Source organism: Helobdella robusta (genome assembly GCF_000326865.2).
Source record: "Helobdella robusta unplaced genomic scaffold HELROscaffold_26, whole genome shotgun sequence".
Taxonomy (NCBI): domain Eukaryota; kingdom Metazoa; phylum Annelida; class Clitellata; order Rhynchobdellida; family Glossiphoniidae; genus Helobdella; species Helobdella robusta.
In genome coordinates, this window is record NW_008704349.1 from 1532485 (window position 1) to 1549935 (window position 17451).

The 17451-nt window shown below is 34.0% G+C and overlaps 3 protein-coding genes across 3 annotated transcripts in view; 2 read left to right on the plus strand and 1 right to left on the minus strand.

Annotated features, from left to right (window-relative positions):
- The window catches only part of HELRODRAFT_79786 (hypothetical protein), a gene marked incomplete at both ends in the record, with an annotated part of 2492 nt that extends 902 nt beyond the window's left edge, over nt 1-1590 (plus strand). Inside the window, 3 exons of the mRNA XM_009020019.1 lie at nt 154-427; nt 847-1046; nt 1262-1590. Coding sequence (XP_009018267.1) covers nt 154-427; nt 847-1046; nt 1262-1590 — 803 coding nt within the window. The remainder of the gene's footprint in view (nt 1-153; nt 428-846; nt 1047-1261) is intronic.
- Nucleotides 1591-6523: 4933 nt separating this feature from the next.
- HELRODRAFT_173412 (hypothetical protein) lies at nt 6524-8472 on the minus strand (the record flags this gene model as incomplete). Its single annotated transcript, XM_009020020.1, has 2 exons — nt 6524-7861; nt 7969-8472. 2 exons carry the CDS (start codon nt 8470-8472, stop codon nt 6524-6526), a joined length of 1842 nt encoding a protein of 613 aa, XP_009018268.1.
- Nucleotides 8473-10838: 2366 nt separating this feature from the next.
- Nucleotides 10839-16091, plus strand: HELRODRAFT_80019 (hypothetical protein; the record flags this gene model as incomplete). Its single annotated transcript, XM_009020021.1, has 15 exons — nt 10839-11017; nt 11163-11352; nt 11678-11750; nt 12042-12313; nt 12587-12671; nt 12848-12935; nt 13026-13218; nt 13493-13567; nt 13674-13736; nt 13845-14017; nt 14283-14450; nt 14592-14701; nt 14863-14966; nt 15268-15391; nt 15955-16091. Coding segments are annotated over 15 exons (2034 nt in total), but the record flags the coding sequence as incomplete, so codon positions are not given.
- Between the last annotated feature and the right edge of the window lie 1360 nt (nt 16092-17451).

Below are 17451 nucleotides of genomic sequence, written 5' to 3' on the forward strand. Positions count from 1 at the left end.
TAACATTCATTCTCTACAATTATAAATCATCTCAACCTAAATTAATTATCTCAACCAAAATTAATTATCTCAACCAAAATTAACCATCTCAACCTAAATTAATCATCAACATAAGTGAAGCCAGATGTAAAATAAATGAACTTTAACCTCTAGGATACGGTTATAGGGTAGTGGAGCCAACATGCCCACAGGCCATCATTCTCTTAATGGTCCAATCATGTCTGGGCGTTTTTGTCCAGTCCCTAATGACCGGACTGATCTTCGTAAAACTTTCTCAACCCAAGAAAAGAGCCCATACGATTATGTTTAGCAGGAAGGCAGTCATCACGAAAAGGGATGGGGTGTACTGTCTGCTGTTCCGTGTGGGGGATATGAGGAGGTCACATTTTGTCGGGACTTCCATAAGGGCCCTACTTGTCAAGGATCGGTTGGTTTTATCGCTGCTTCGCTATTTGTTTCGTTCTCTGTTAATGTAAGTTTTGTTTTGTTTTGGCTTTTATCTGTTTGTATTCTTGTTGGGAAAAGAACTTTACGCACCATGCTGTATGTAAGTCGTGTAGTATAGAGTCGTTGGGTTTGATTGAGAGTTGTTACGAGCTAGAGTTTTTTAGTGGGTGTTTTATTGAGTGGCCTGCCGTTTGATGCCATAAATCGATCGGTTAGCAGTTCTCTAGTTATTGAAATTGAATGAAATAAAAAGAACTGACTGATTGGATAATTAATAATTTTATTTCTTTCTGATTCATTCCGCATTCATGCATTCACCCATCCATCTACCCATTCATACATTCATTCATTTATCCACCCATCAATTCATTAATTCACCTACTCAATCAATCACTATAGAGTTACTCGGGAAGGCGAATGCATTCCGTTATGTCAGTTTCCTCTGGACGTGAAGACTGAAACATCGGCCGGAGATGCCTTCGTCTTCATGGTCTGGCCCGTGGTTGTGGTACACAAGATCGATCCCTCCAGTCCCTTGTGGGAGTTGTCCGCCTCCCAATTGTTGCAGGAAAAATTTGAAATCATCGTAATCATGGAAGGTATGGATGATATGATTGAATTGGTGCACTGGTAGGTGTGTGTGTGTGTGCGAATCGGAAAAATTAATTAATGTGAGTGAGTGATTTTAAAATGAGGATTGTGGTTTTCTTTGTTAGTTTCAATTTCGAAGTTTTTGATTTAGTTTAGAGTTTAAATTTAAAAATAAACTTATTTTCGCAAATGATTCATAATTTAATTTTATAATTCAATTCAGGTGTAGTAGAATCAACAGGCATGACGGCCCAGGTGCGCACCTCATACCTCCCTTCAGAAATTCTGTGGGGGCACTGTCTGGCACCCCTCCTAACCTACCAGAAAGAAAATGGCCAATACAAAATTGACTATGCCCAATTTCACGCCATTCTGCCCGTCCAAGATATGCCTGAATGCAGTGCCAAAGTCTATTTAAATCTCAAAGAGAAGTTGCCTGTCGGACAGGTTTTTGTTGTTAACTTTGAGTGTGCGTGTATGTGTTGTGTGTGTGTGTGTGTGCGTGTGTGTGTGTGTGCTTGTGTGTGTGTGTATGTGTTAATAGTTTATTGATAAGATTATAAGTAAGTAGTGAAGTAATTTGATTTTAAAAAATAAGGAAAAAATATGTTTTTTTAATGTAAGCAGCGGATAAATTTATAACAAGCATACACACACGCGCGCGTGCACACACACACACGAACACATGCACACACACACATGCACACACACACATGCACACACACGCTCATACACACAATCACGATCACACACACATACATAGGTTAGGTAGGAGAAAAAATATACAACATTAATATTTATCATTATTTATGACACATGGATCAATGCTGAAGAAGACAGCTACCGTCAAGATGATGATCACAACTGTAGTGATAAGAAAATAATATCAATAAGAATAGTTATTATAATAAAAAAGCAATAATAATAAGAATAATAAGAAAAAGAAGAAGAAGAAGAAGAATAAAAATAGTAATAAAAACAGCAATAGCGAAAACAGGTTTTAATGAAAATAATAAGGGCAGCAATGATGACGATGACGATGACGACGATGATTATGACGTCAATGATGCTAAAGACGTAAATGGTGATGATGATGATGACGATGATGATGATGGTGATGATGATGGTGATGATAAAAAAAATAATTACAACATAACTTGAGACAGACTAAAGTAGAGATGACGAGGATGATGAAAACAATGGCGATCCTGATAGTAATTACAATAATCCTGATGATGATGACGATGATGATGACGATGGTGATGGTGATCGCCATGATTAATATAACGCATTGTGTATTGATTAATTAATTTTCCGACAGTCGTTCCATTTGTTGACTCTTGTCCATCCCCTACACACACATATGTATATATATATATATTATTTATATATACATATATATATATATATATACGTATATATGTATACATGTGTGTGTGTGCGTGCGTGTGTGTGTGTAGTTAGTGGGTATAAGTATATTTACATACGTATATTTACACACTCCACATTGTATGTATGTATATATATATATATATATATATGTATATATATTTATATATATATGTGTACATTATATATATATATATATGTATATATATTTATATATATATGTGTACATTATATATATATATATATATATATATATATATATATATATATATATATATATATGTTGGTAATAGACCATAATTTTTACAATATTCTATAAATTCTACCGAAATTCGACAAGTCTTGAACTACCTTCTTTTTAACTTCTAATTCTCGATAGAATTCGGTAGAATTTATAGAATATTGTAAAAATATATATATATGTATATGTGTCTTTCAGTTTTTCTAGATACGTGTTGTTCAATTAGTGAAATGAGCTGTTGACTTGCTTATTTTCCATGTGCTCAAATGGCATCCGAGATATATGTAGATATATAGATATATAGATCTATCTAGATATATAGATATATTTAGATATTCATGTATATGTAGATATATTTATGTGTATGTATATTATATATATATATATATAATATAAAACCATTATATTTATATATATATATATATATAATCATTTGACTGTAAGTAAATGTTGGTTATTTTTCTCGCATTTGGTATTTTGGGACTTGTTTCTTTAATTTTGTTTGTCTCTTACTGCAAGAAGGCTTACATTTATTTACTCACACACACACGCACGCACACATACACACACACACAAATATACACATACACCACCAACATACATTCACACAAAAACACATAGGTGGCTTTTTATTCAGATATATTCATACGTACTAAATAACTTGGAGATGGTTAAATTACACGAACCCAGCACTTCGTGACTTAAAGTACGCGCGTAGTGCATACATGCATAACGCCTGTATGTACCCAATACTTACTGTATAACTTTTTTCCTTCAATCTTCAGTGTGGTTCTATCATGTCTTTCTCTTATTGTTACAATATTTCTCTATGTGATTGTTCAAAAAGGTTTAATTTTCTTGAAGGGACCATTATTATTAAAATCAAATTATTAATTTTAAAATTAAATTCTTGAAAAAATTTTCAAAATAATTTCATTAGGTGGATGACGGCCAACTCGATACCTCTCCATACTTCACAGTACCGCCGAAAGACACGACTAACGCGTCAAGGATCTCAGTTCTGCAGAGGGTTCGAGGCAGCTTAAAATTAAAAAAATCTCGTAAAGAGAACACTACCACCACCAACAACAACAACAGCAACAAAACAACAACAGCCACACTTTCACCGACGACGTCAACTCTTTCGGCCGCGCTAGCCACCTCAACCACAGCGGCCAAAAGAGCATCCAGTGGAGAAATGTCGACCTTCACCAATAACAAAGAGTTTTCAATTTTCGGAGCTAAAAAACAATCTCTAGTCAGTTCATTTTCAGCTGTTTTAAACACCTCTAAATCATCCAACAACAATGTATATAACCAGAGTATCAGTGCTAATCACAATTACGGCGCTCCCGTTGCTAATTGTACATCTACCTGCCTTGATTCGCCGACAAAGACTGCAGTTTTTTCGCCCATATTTCCAATTCGGTCTTTCACGTTTTCCGCTTACTGCGGGAAGAGTAACCTGCCAAAAAATAAACACGCTCTGACGACAAACATTGAGAATATTAATAGCCAAAATTCGAGAAAAAATCCAAGCGAGAATAAAACCGATAGCTTAAAAATTAATGTTTCAAGGAATAACGACGCTGATAATTCTGCTGCTAGCCACACTAACGACATTCTCAACATCTCGGCCAGTAATCATAATGCCACAAACATTACCACTGCTCCTTCTACCCCAGCGACTACTACTACTACAAAATTTTCCACCACAGCCACTACCACTACATCTTTTACTGCAGCTAGCACTACTACTACAGTTACCACAACTACTAACAAAATCGCTTCAGATGATAGCAGCCACAACAGCATGACAAAAACAACAAATTCAAACGCGACTAAATGTATCGATCATTCCATTGCATCAAGCAGAAAGCCCAAAAATCACGCCAAGTTCAGTGAAGATATCCTGATGGCAGGCAACTCTTATTCAGCTAGTAGTAATAACACAACACTAAACGAATCAAATTTTACCAATGCCACAAAACCAACAATTCTTAATAATAATAAAATTCTTCATAAGACTCCCAACAATGTTAATACAGCTTACACTTTCGCTGATTCGACTAAACCCAAACAAGTTATAATCCACAACAATAATGATGATGATGAATATAACGGTATTGTACACATTACTACTATGAATGCTTCTACTATTGCTAAATCTCTGAATGCTACTCCTAGCAACGATTGTAACGGCGATAGTAAAAATACTTCAAAAATGAATAAACTGAGTGATAACATTGAAAAAATCAGTATATCTAATTTAAAAGTGGAAAATACAGGCGGTGACAACGATGACGATGGCAGAATTCACTGTATTGAAAACATTAGTGACAATACTAACTGCCTAGCTGGGGAGAACGGTAGTAGTAGCAGTAGTAGTGGTAGTGGTGCTGACACAAGCGCTAAAGTCTTTGAGAATGACGACTGCCTCGAGGCCATGCTTGTCGCCGAACCTGCAAGTAGATAGGGGGGATTGATGGATGGATGGATCGTTTGAGTGAATGAATAGATGGATGAATGAATGATGGATGGATGGATGGATGAATGAATGAATGAATGAATGAATGAATGAATGAATGAATGAATGAATGAATGAATGAATGAATGAATAAATGAATGAATGAATGAATGAACGAACGAACGAACGAACGAATGAATGATTAAAAACATAAAAAAAAGAGAAAGGGTGAATTAACGATTGGACACATCCAAAATATAGATATTTAATTCAATTTTCTAATCATCTTTTGCTTCATTGTTACTTTTATTAATAATTACTAGCAGCAGTAGTAGTAGTAGTATTAGTAGTGGTAGTAATTTTTTTAACAACTTTATTTTTTAATTTTGGCATATTCAAATGCATCTAAAATGAACTTAAACTTATGAAAAATTGTCGTTTTACAACCGGTACTCGATATTTAACGAACTTCAATTGATATTGTACTAACATTCTTAACATGTTAATTTTTTTTACATTATTCTATTTTATATCAATTCACTATATAGAGTTTTCAATTTTTTATATTATTTAGTCTTAAACACGAATATTTTATTCAATTTATTTCCGTGTCGTCGTCATCTTCTTCACACTCATCGTCACCAATCATCATAATTATTGCCACATTTTTTCATCTCTCTTTTTCTCACTTTCTCTCTCTATTTATCTATCTATCTGTCTGTCTGTCTGTTTGTCTGTCACTTCTTTTTAATTAGTCCTCTTCTATCATCATGATCACTATCTTACCATTGGTCATTATGGTTGCATGTCCATTCCAGGTAGAATTAATTATATTAAATGACCTTTTAAGACGCTCAGACAAGCGGTTAGTCATCTACATCACTCTCTCTTTTCATCATTATCTCTTTTTCATCGTCACCACCATCATCGTCGTCCTCGTCTTCATCATTCTCTTTCATCTCTTCCTCTTCATTTTACTTCTTTCAAAGATTTGTATTTGTTACGTACGTACATATAAACTCATATTTTTTTCTAATTCAAGTTTCATTTATTTTTTAATTTAAATGAATAAAAAAAATTTAGAAGAATACATAAATAATAATAATAATCATGAAAATAATGAAATTATATAAATAGCACAAATTAAAAGCTTAGAATAAATCAGACAATCAATTGGAATGTTAAAAATTTATGTATCCTAATGAACAATCTATAGTTAAATTGTTTGGATAAAGACATTCATATTCTTTACGATAATCCTACAAGCCGAGAATCTAAAGTTCAAAATGTCAGAATTGCAAATTAAGACAATAATGAAAGAGCATGGATAATGACTTGTAAGAAAACATTAGTAAAATAGAAAGAGAGCGCGAGAAAAAGAGAGAGAATCATTTGGAGGTTTCATCATCGTTCTTTCTATTCTCGCGTACACTCTTCAGGAAATCTCGCAAGGCTCTAGCAGACAGTCTCATTATTTCCATCTCTCTTTCCTTTTCCTCTTTCTTCCTTTGCTCTTCCTGAGCCTTCTTTTGTTGGTATTCTTCGTAAAGTCTTTTTTGCTTCCTGTATTCTTTCAACTGTTCCTCGTATAGCCTTCTTCGAGCTTGATAATTTTCAAAAGTCTTTTTTGATTTAGCGCTGCTCCGGTGACTAAAAAATATCAGCACCGACAGTTCTGTTTCGCGCGTTCTTTGCAATTCGGAGAGTTTCTCCAGCTGCTGTTGCTGCTTCAAGAGCGTTTTTGTAGTTGGGGTTCTTGTAAGGTTGATGAGACTGGTCGAGTTTTCTTTTACTGGAGTTAGCGCTGTTGAGGGATTTGATGATGGGTTTGCTTGAGATATCGTTAAAGATGTTGATAAGGATTCTGCTAGTAGTTCGATTGGTGATGTTGCTAATGAGGATGATGATGATGACGGCAATGGAGATGATGATTGCTGGTTTTGGGCAGCTGATGATGTTTTAGAGGAGACATATTCAAGTTTTTCATTCGTTAGCATCTTTCTTCTATCAACTCTCCTCTTGGCTGCCTCCCTTCTCAACGCTGAACTTGGCGTCACTGGTGGCAGTGGTGGTAGAAACGACAATGACGCCAGAGGTCTTGATGAGGAGGAAGATGATGAAAACCATGGTGGTGATGGTTTTGCTGTCATTTTCGCAGCTGCAGCAGCTGATGGTACTTTGGCTTCTAATGGTGAAGATGATCTTTTCAAAATCGATATATACTCTTTAAGAGCCCTCTCCGTCGTTTGTAATGGTGATTCCACATCAGTAATATCATCATTAACATTGTCGTCAATGTCATGTTCATATGATACATCCATATCATTATCGTCATCTTCATTGTTGTTGTTGATGATGTTGTTATTGATATTGTTGATGTTTTTGTTGATGCTGTCGTTGATGATGTTGTTGATAATGTTATCTTTATTTTCGTCATCATCATGTCCATAATTGTTCGCACCTCCAACATACATTTGTTGTTGTTGGTTATCATATGATGACATCAAAGCCTCGTCAACTTTCAGTTTTTTACTTACTCGTTGCTCCGACTGTCTCGTACCGAAGCAATCTTCGCAGCAAGTTTTATCGGAACTTAGCCCATTCCTACTTTGTATGATGACGTAATTGACTTTGGTTAGACTCACGTGACAGTAATTGCATCTGAAATGATCCACGTGGAAGGAATTATCTCGGGAAAGAATGTGCGGATCGTTTCTGCTGATGATCTGTAGGGTGAAAAATTGGAAAAATGTTAGATAGATATATGCTACACACACGCTTGCATACAAAGACACACATACACACACACAATCAAAAGTAAATCAACTATTACCATATGACAAGCAAAGCATAGCATCATCGTATCAACATTCTTCAGCTGTTCATATATGTACTGATGATCATGATGGTGCCAGTCTTGGTCATCCTGATATCTTTGTCGCTTTAGCTCCCATCTGTCATAAAAATCATATTGTCTTCTACGTTTCCCTTGTTGGTTACGGTAAGAATGGTAGTCATTAAGTTGACGAAGTTGATGACGAAGTTGCTGAAGAGTTTCCCCGCGATTGTCGTCATATTCGTTTTGCCTGTAGGGACGATAATCAGGACGACGATGTAGTTGTTGATGTTGATAATGATAACTAAGTTCGTGGTTATCTTCGTAGTCACGAAACTGATGACGTTGTTGCTGCTGGCGAAGTTGATGAGGCAGTTGCTGCTGCTGTTGCTGCTGACGATTTGAAACGCGTTGCTCCCAATAGCGTGCGTGATAAGCATCCAACTGGTCTGGATGTGTGGGACGTTGATTATGGCGTCTGTTTCTGTTTTCGGAATCCATTTTTGATGATTTGTTGTTGTTGTCGTTGTTGCGCTATTGATGTGTTGGTGATGTTGATGCTATTGACCTGCAATACTAAAGATCTCGATAATGTTATTAATTTCGGCTATAACGGTGCTAACTAATTTAGATAAAATTGAAAACCTCTGATTCAAAAGCGTCTCAGGTCAAGCATATTTATATACAATCAAAAAATGTTGGCAATAATGTTCTAAATTCCGAATCCAAATTGCACTAGTAGACAAAACTGCTGGACACTGACGCTAAATAGGGTCTCAGGTCAAACGTATATATAGTCAAGAATAGCAACACAAAGTTAACTTTATTAATCATTGTTAGGATTAGGCTTGTAACTTTGAAACTTTAGAATTATAACTTTGTTGTTAGCCATGTTATAACCATCTATTAACCTAGTAAATCGATTAACCTTATTAAATCTTATAATAAAATCACTTTACGACCGAACTGACAGAGGAATTCAAAAATACCTCTAATAAAATAGACTTAAATAAAAGTGATAATAAATTGGATTCGGAATTTAGATAAATAAAGTTATAATTTTTTACAAGCCTAATCCTAACAAAGATTAATCAAGTTAATAAAATATATTTCGTATTGTTAATGTCAGATTTACACGTCTCTAATTATAACCAATAAAATGTGAAAATTGGTATTTTTTTAGTTTCTTTGTGGTTGCATTTTAATAAAGCAAAGTGAGTTTGTTTGTGTGTGTATGTGTGTGTGTTTTTGTTTGTGGTTGTGTGTGTGTGTGTGTATATATGTGTGTGATGTCTGCAAAAAATATCAATTTCTTTAAAGCAGATTTCACTTTTACACTAGTTGCCATGGTGATTTGTGTGTAAACACGGTCATCTGTTCGCTATACTCTTGCTTCGAAATCATTATTTTACCTCTCATTAATCGCAGAATTAAAATTAATTAATTGGGAATTAATAATTAATTAAATGAAATAAATTAAATATCCCGTTGTTTTAATGGATTATTTTAAGTTAAATCGGATTGATTATTTTCAGGTTGTCACTTTTAATTTTTTTTAATTTATTTAATTTAATAATATTATTTTGATTCATAATTTATTATCAAAATTGAAAATTGAATTTTATTATCTATCTATTTATCCTTTAATTAATTCATTCATCTAGCTTTTTATCTATCTATCTAACCATTCATCCATCAAAGGTTGGTCTGTCATTTAAAAACTGTATGAAAGTTCTCCCGTCAAACTCGAACGAGCAACTAAACAAAGTTATTTCAAATTATATAATTTTTGTTTTTATTTTGCTTTTAAAAGTTTGGCAGCTCAGTGATGAAAGTGTTTGACTTTTGTGTTGCAGTAACTGCGTTCAAACGCAAAGAAATCCACAACTTGCAAGTGTGTTTGGAAATTGTGGATGGTTATCAGTAAAAGCAAAACCGTCCCGATCTGCTCCATAATCATTAATGGTAAACAAGTGAAACAGTTGACAGCTTCAATTACCTCGGAAGTCTGATAGCTCAGGCTGTAAATGTGATGTAGATATCAAAAGAAGGATAGCTACGGCGGAAGATGCATATTCTATAATGAAAAACATCCTCACCAACAGTAAAATCAGAATATCAACAAAATTAAATCTGTTGTTAGGATGTTACATTTTTCCTGTACAAAGTACGGCTCTGAGTACTGGACAATAAAAAAAATAATAAAAAATAAAAAAAAGGATTAACGCTACTGAGATGTGGTTTTTGAGAAGAACTATGAATGTTAGTTGGACCTCTCATACTTCGAATGAGGATATATTAAAACAGTCCGGTTATGAAAAGAGGAAATTACTACAGATAATCCGATGGGGGCAGTTAAAGTTTTTTGGTCACATCACACTGAAGGCGGAAGGAAAGAATGGAAAATCTAACACCTGCTAGAAAGATTGCAGGGAAAAGAGATCGCGGTCAACAATGAACAACATTCGTGAAGTCCTTGTGTCACTTGTTGAATATCACCACATTTCAACTATGATAATATTGTAAATAAAATAATTAATCCTTGATTATTAAACAACTAACTAAAAAAAAAATTTTTTTCTTTCAGATCGTGACGACAGACGATGGTGGAGTTCTACAAATATCAACGGTTAAAAACCGTCAAAATAATGTTAGTAAAAACGTCATTTAGTAAAATACACCCTCCTTAGTAACTCACTATTTGGTAACTAAGTATTGTACCTAATTATTCTTTCATATGCATAATATTCAGGAATAAATTGTTATTCAATTGTGAAATAAATTGTCACGATTTAGAAAATAATTCATATACTTATTTAAATAAAATCCAAAACATGAATTCAAAATTAAACACGTAACACTAAAAGGCAATCTTCCGGACAAACGTTAACTGTCCAGTCACGTGTCTTGAGTTAGGAGGCAAGTTAGGGCAAGAAAAAAATGTCGTTTTCGTGGCCACCGTAGCTGGTAAGGTTATGGGGTTCACGAAAAAGGGCAAACAGTTTATGAACCTCGATTCGGATATGTCGGAGCCTGTTAAGAGCATGTGCGATAATTTTTTTTTTATAAATTAAAATATTATTTAAATTTAATTCATATTAATTGCCGGTTTAATTGAATATTAATTAATAATAATTACAAAAAATGTACTGATTACAACGAATTGCTTGTGCGATTTTGTTATTTTACAGGCACGTAGAGGCAGCAGATTTGTTATTAGCAGGCGAGTACACGTTGAGACATTTTAATAATTGCGTGGAAGTTCACTTTTATCTATGTCCCGACAAGATCAATGACGTCATTTCTTTACCGCCATTGAAGTATAGCGGGAAGGTTTTTCCGGTTTTAGCCTGCTCTGACAAGACTTTGAAAGTTTTAAGCGTTGGTTGAGATGTTTATATTTTTTGTTCGTTCGTTCGTTTGCTTGTTTGTTCGTTCGTTTGTTCATCTGCTTCTTTGCTCATCTTGTCTGTTCGCTTATGTGAAAGTTCATGTTTTTCTTGATAGTTTTTTCATTTATTTGTTGGTTAATTTATATCAGCGCTTTATACGGTTTTTTAATAAATCACCTTTTGGTTATTTTTTTGTCCCTTCTTCGTCATTTCTTTACCGACTCATTCATTCATTAATTCTTTCATTTGTTCATTCATTTATTCATTCATCTATCCATTCATTCATTCATTCCTTTCTTCATTCATTCATTTAGGGATCAGATATGGTAGGCGAACTTAACGTTTCAGGGATTCCCGTTGTTTTGAATATGTATCATAACAATGGAGGTTAGATGTGTCGTTCAACTGTCCCTCCGTCCATCTATCCATCCATCTATCTTTTTATTCATTTATTTATTCATTCATTTATTCATCCATTAGTTCGTTCATCCATCCATCCGCTAAGTTATTCTAGTTCATAGCACCGATAGATTTTTACATTTCTGTCTTTGCATGTTGGTGATGCTTAACTGGCTATCCCTTCATTCATTCAATCATTCATTGAATCACTTTTTTATTAATTCATTTTTCATCCATTCACTCATTCACTTACCCATCCGTCTATCCAACAACAACCAGGTCCAAACGGCGAACTTGTGCTCTACGGAACAGACGATGGAAAATTCGGACTATCCCTGATAACTCCCATCTGCCAGTCTGTTCTTTGGGAACTCTCTAGTCCCGCCAGCCTCACAAAAAAGGTCATAGGATTATTGACCTTTGACCTAGAAACCAATCATACTTCCGGCGCCTTTGGTGACCTAATTATTGGTTATGATAATGGTGGTCTGGTGGAGGTTTACGGGTTGTCCGATGATGAGATGGACAAGCCAGTACACAAGGGGTCATTTGTGAGTTGTTTGTTTGTCTGTCCGAGTTGTTGTTGTTGTTGATGGTGATGATGATGTTGTTGATGATGACTAAGTTGTTGATGATGATTAATTTAGTGTTTGTTTTGTTAAATTTGGATAGGTAATCAATCGAAGCTTGATTCAATGTTACACACTTTGAAAATTAGACAAATTAATTTATAAAATTTCTTCAAAATGCGCCATTTGTTAGTCGGTTCTTTTAGCAAAAAATTAATTTGAAAATGAAAAATGTTTGCTGTGTTGTGTTTCAAGTCTCTGAATGAAAGCCTCAGAAGCATCGGATGTGGGAGGTTTAACAATGCAGACCATGCCGAAATACTCTGTCTAACTTTTTCTGGTTTAAGTTTCCTCGATATATTTTTATTTTTCTGTGGTTTTTTGTTAATTTTTTATGTTTTTGTTTGTGTAAATGTTTGTTTATTTATTTGTTTTTATTTCGTTCATTCGCTAATAATTTGAGTGTTTGATCGTTCGTTCATTAATTAATTAATTCATTCATTCATTCATTCATAGGTTGGGTCGTAGGTCTGACGACAGAGCCATCCAGCCATGCACTCAACAAAGATTCTGGCGAACACGACATTAAAATGGAAATATTAAGGTAGCCATATTGAGATTTTCTCACACACACACACACATACACACACACTTTTTTTCTTTTTTTAAATGTCTTTTTATCAATCACTCAAAGAAAAGAAATCGAAAACCTAGAGAGGCAGGTGGAAATAGAGAAAGAAAAGTACCAGAGCAACTCTCAAAAACCCGATCTAGTTTCTCAAGGTCAAGAGATCGAGGTCAAGTTGCAGTTTCATCTCAATCCTGACGAAGGCGTGTACGGGCTGAATTTGGAAACTGTCGTCCCTATTGAATATATCATGTTACAGGTTGGATGGATGGATGGATGGATGGATGGATGGATGGATGGATGGATGGATAAATAGATATTTTTCATTGATGTTGCTTGCACGTTTATTAAACATTCTTTTATTATTGCCGTATAATTACCTCGATCAAGTTTCTTTTAATCATTCGTTTACTCATATATTTTATTTCTTTTTTCCTCCTATAATTAATTAATAACTCAATTAACTAATTTAAATTAATTAATTATAATTCATTCATTCATCCATCCTTCCAATCATCTGACCTCAATATCAGTGTGACGTTCCAATAGACGTAATTGACATGGACAAAAATTCTTCCATCGTTAGTTTCACTCCGTGCTCAAATGAGGTAATAACATTAAAGATAATTACGTAATAATTATCATAATTATTATACTTTTATTATAATAAAAATTATAGTTAATATAATTATTATTACTTTTTAATTATTTTAGGAGGAAAACTTCCTATTGGCTACATACAGGTGCCAGGCTAACACAACGAAACTCGAATTAAAAGTACCATTAGTATAAATATATTATTTTCTTTGCCATAATTGGGTCATGACCTTTTCATAATTGGGTCATGATCTTCCCATAATTGAGTCACGACTTTTCTATAATTAGGTCATACCAGTCGAAGGTCACCAAGGTCATTTGAGGGCGTACGTCGTGCCCCTGATGAAACCGAAACTGTGTCAAGTTAAGCAGTTGGCGATTAAACCGTTGTGCATGCATTTTAGAGATAGCAATAAAAAAAAGAGGAGTAGAGATATTGATAGTGAGAGTAATGGTGAAAGGTAGGTGTGATGATGATGATGGTGGTGGTAGCGATCATAATGTGTTATTTATATAGAGCTTTGTTTATAATACTATATGATTTATTAATGAATGAATGAATTATTATCACTTCATACATACACTCATTCGTTCATACAAACATTCATTCATCCATCCATTCATTCTTCTTTCATCTATTCAACCAATCAATCATGCATTTATTCGTTCGTTCGTTCATTTTTAACTTAGCTAAATTATGATCATAATAAAAATAAAATAAACCAGCAGGCCAATGAATCGTTTGACCATGCAAGGGAACGTGTCCTTGTCTGATATTCACTCTTGGGTTAATTTGTGCTTTTGGGGAATTCCAGAAAAAGTTCCGGCAGACGAGAAGGCCAGTTACGGTTTCGTTTCGTCATGCTTGGGGACAGTTTTTAACTGCTCCTATAGGTTGGAAATTGATGACGTATTTGTTTATTTATTCGTGTGATAAATTATCAATCAATTTAATAACCAATTCATTCATCTATACGTTCATTTATTTCGCCATTCATTCATTCAATCAGTCAATCATCAATCATTCCAAACCAGAGACGGGATGATAGAATGCACGTCAGACAATCTGTCGACCATGAATATCTTCAAGGATCTCATTTTTAAGGAGGCCACGAAATCCGGAATTAAACTGGATATTTCCTTCGGTAGAATGAATGAATGAATGGATGGATTGATGAATGAACGAACGAATGAATGACTAAATGAATGAACTGAGAAATGAATGAACGAAAAAATGAATGAATGAATAAACAAGGTGCAAACAAACGAACATTTAAATGATCAAATAACAAAACAACCCCCCTAGATATAAATGACGAAACTGTTATAAACACATTGAAATCAATCATCCCAAAGATGGATGAATTGATACTGGCCGCCCAGAAGGTTCAACTAATCGAAGGTCTCAAGGTCAGTTCGAGGTGAAAGTTCAAGGTGAAAGTTCAGGGATAAATGATGGAGTAAATGAATAGACGGACGAACGAAAGGAAAAATGAATAAATTATAAGACACTATCATTATATCGGTATATTAACATAAACCATATCTGCTTCAAAATTGGCATAACAATTACCATTACCACATCTTTTATTTATAATAATATTTATTTATAATAATATTCATTTATAATAATATTAAGACAACAAAAACAATAGTAACAATAATAATAACAATAATATTAAGATATAATTTGTATTGTTATTGTTGTTAGGAAATAGAGACGCAAGAGGGCAGTATCGATTGTTTGACAGGCGATTTCAAGCAAGTCCTCATCGAGGCAGACCTCTTGACCGCACTGCACAAACAAAAGCATAAACAACTTGAAAGATATTACGGTAACCATGGAGACGATCAGGGCCGGATTTAAAGGGTGCGAGCGCGACTGCTTTTCGGGGCCGTTACAAAAGGGCCTCCCACATAAACGTTAATAGGTTTCACGTATAATAACGGAAAAATTTACACTGACATTTGTTACAAGCAAATTATTGGCTTTTCGACGCTACAAGTTAATCAAATTAAGACCCTTCCCAAATATTCATGGGGGCTTTCTTCGTTGCCTCGGGCCGCCTCTACACTTGTAAATTTGGCCCTGAAGATGATTTGAACGATGATGATGGTGATGATTGAGCTAGAGATGATTGTGGTGATAATTATGATGATGTGATATAGCTTTTGACATCATTATCTTTTCATATCACCATCTTAACTATTATAATCTGTCAAGATATCATCAACATCATTATTGTGACATCATCAATGTCAGTTATGACGTCATCAATTTTTTTATCAACGTCATCATCATTATTATCATCATCATCTTTATCATCACCATCATCATCGTCTTCATCGCCACCATCGACTCAAAAAAAAACTTTTTTCCATTCCACCTCAACAACAGCTATGATCACTCACCTCTACCAATCGTGGTTCAAGTTCAAAGGTCGTTCGGTCAAGGACAAGTTGGATGGGTTACAAGGGGTCATCAAGAAACACGACTCTAAAATGCTTTTGGAGTTTTTCAAAAATTCAACATAAATTAACGTAACAGGAAGAACGAGAAAAAGTTAGAGAGAGAAAGGAAGGAATAAAGAGAGAGAGAGAGTTTGCTTAATTTTGTGTACGTGTGATTTTGCAAGCCAGAATGGGAAGGTTGTTATGTAATGTTTTTCTAACATTCTTTCGGCTATTTGCATTGAATTAAATCACAATACCGCAACGCTAATCAACATGCACACGCATATGCATACAAACAAACATACATGCGTATACACAAACTAACATATATGCATACATATATACATACATATATGCACACATACACGTGTATATATACATACATACATACATACATACATACATACATACATACATACATACATACATACATATAGACAGACGGACAAGCATGCATATATACAAACATATAGAGAATGAATATTGGTTCGACCTCTGTTCTGAATTTTTCATTGGCAAAACATTTTAAGGACATACGTATGAAGGTAAGAACACAGACAGACAGATGCACAAACAAACAAAGACAAAAATACAGATACACACATATTTGTATATTTTAAATAAAACTTTCTCTACAATGTGTCTTTGTTATTGTTTACATATAAAAATGTAAATAAACACAAAACAGAACTTTAATATTATGTTATTGCCATATACATATATACAAGATAATACCTAAAAGACATACATACACACAGATATGCATACATAACATACAGACATACAGACATACATACATACAAACAAACAAACATACATACACACGCACTGAGAGACAGATAGGTTACGATCATTGCTTTTTTTTTCTTACCTATGCTTTGACAAAAAATTAAGATGACAAAAGAAAAGATGATATTAAAAAGGAGAAAATAAGAGAAAGAAAGAGAGAGAGAGAGATAGTAAAACTTATTTTTTCGCAAATGCAAATTCGCACCACAACGACACGACAACATGTAATGTAGTATCATTTACTTAGTTTACGATATATTTGTTTATGAAAATACTCTCTCCCCCCTCTCTCTCTCTATCTCTCTCTCTTTCCTTCTCTTTATATATAGTATATATCAATTTATGTATAATTTGTTATAGTTCATATATGCATGTATTAAATACAAGTCTGTATACTGTTGGTTGACAATATGTGTTTTTTAAGATAGCTAGGTTTGTAAGGCAGTTGTTGTTTGTTATTATTGTTGTTATTATTATTGTTATTATCACTGTTGTTGTTATTATTATTAGTGTTGTTATTGTTTTTATTACTATTTTGGTTGTTGTTATTTTTGCTGTTGTTGTTGTTGTATATTTAAAATGGTTACAATAGCAGTTAGGTGTATGTGTGATTGTATAGATTATTTAGATTAGAGCGAGGCAAGCACAGAAC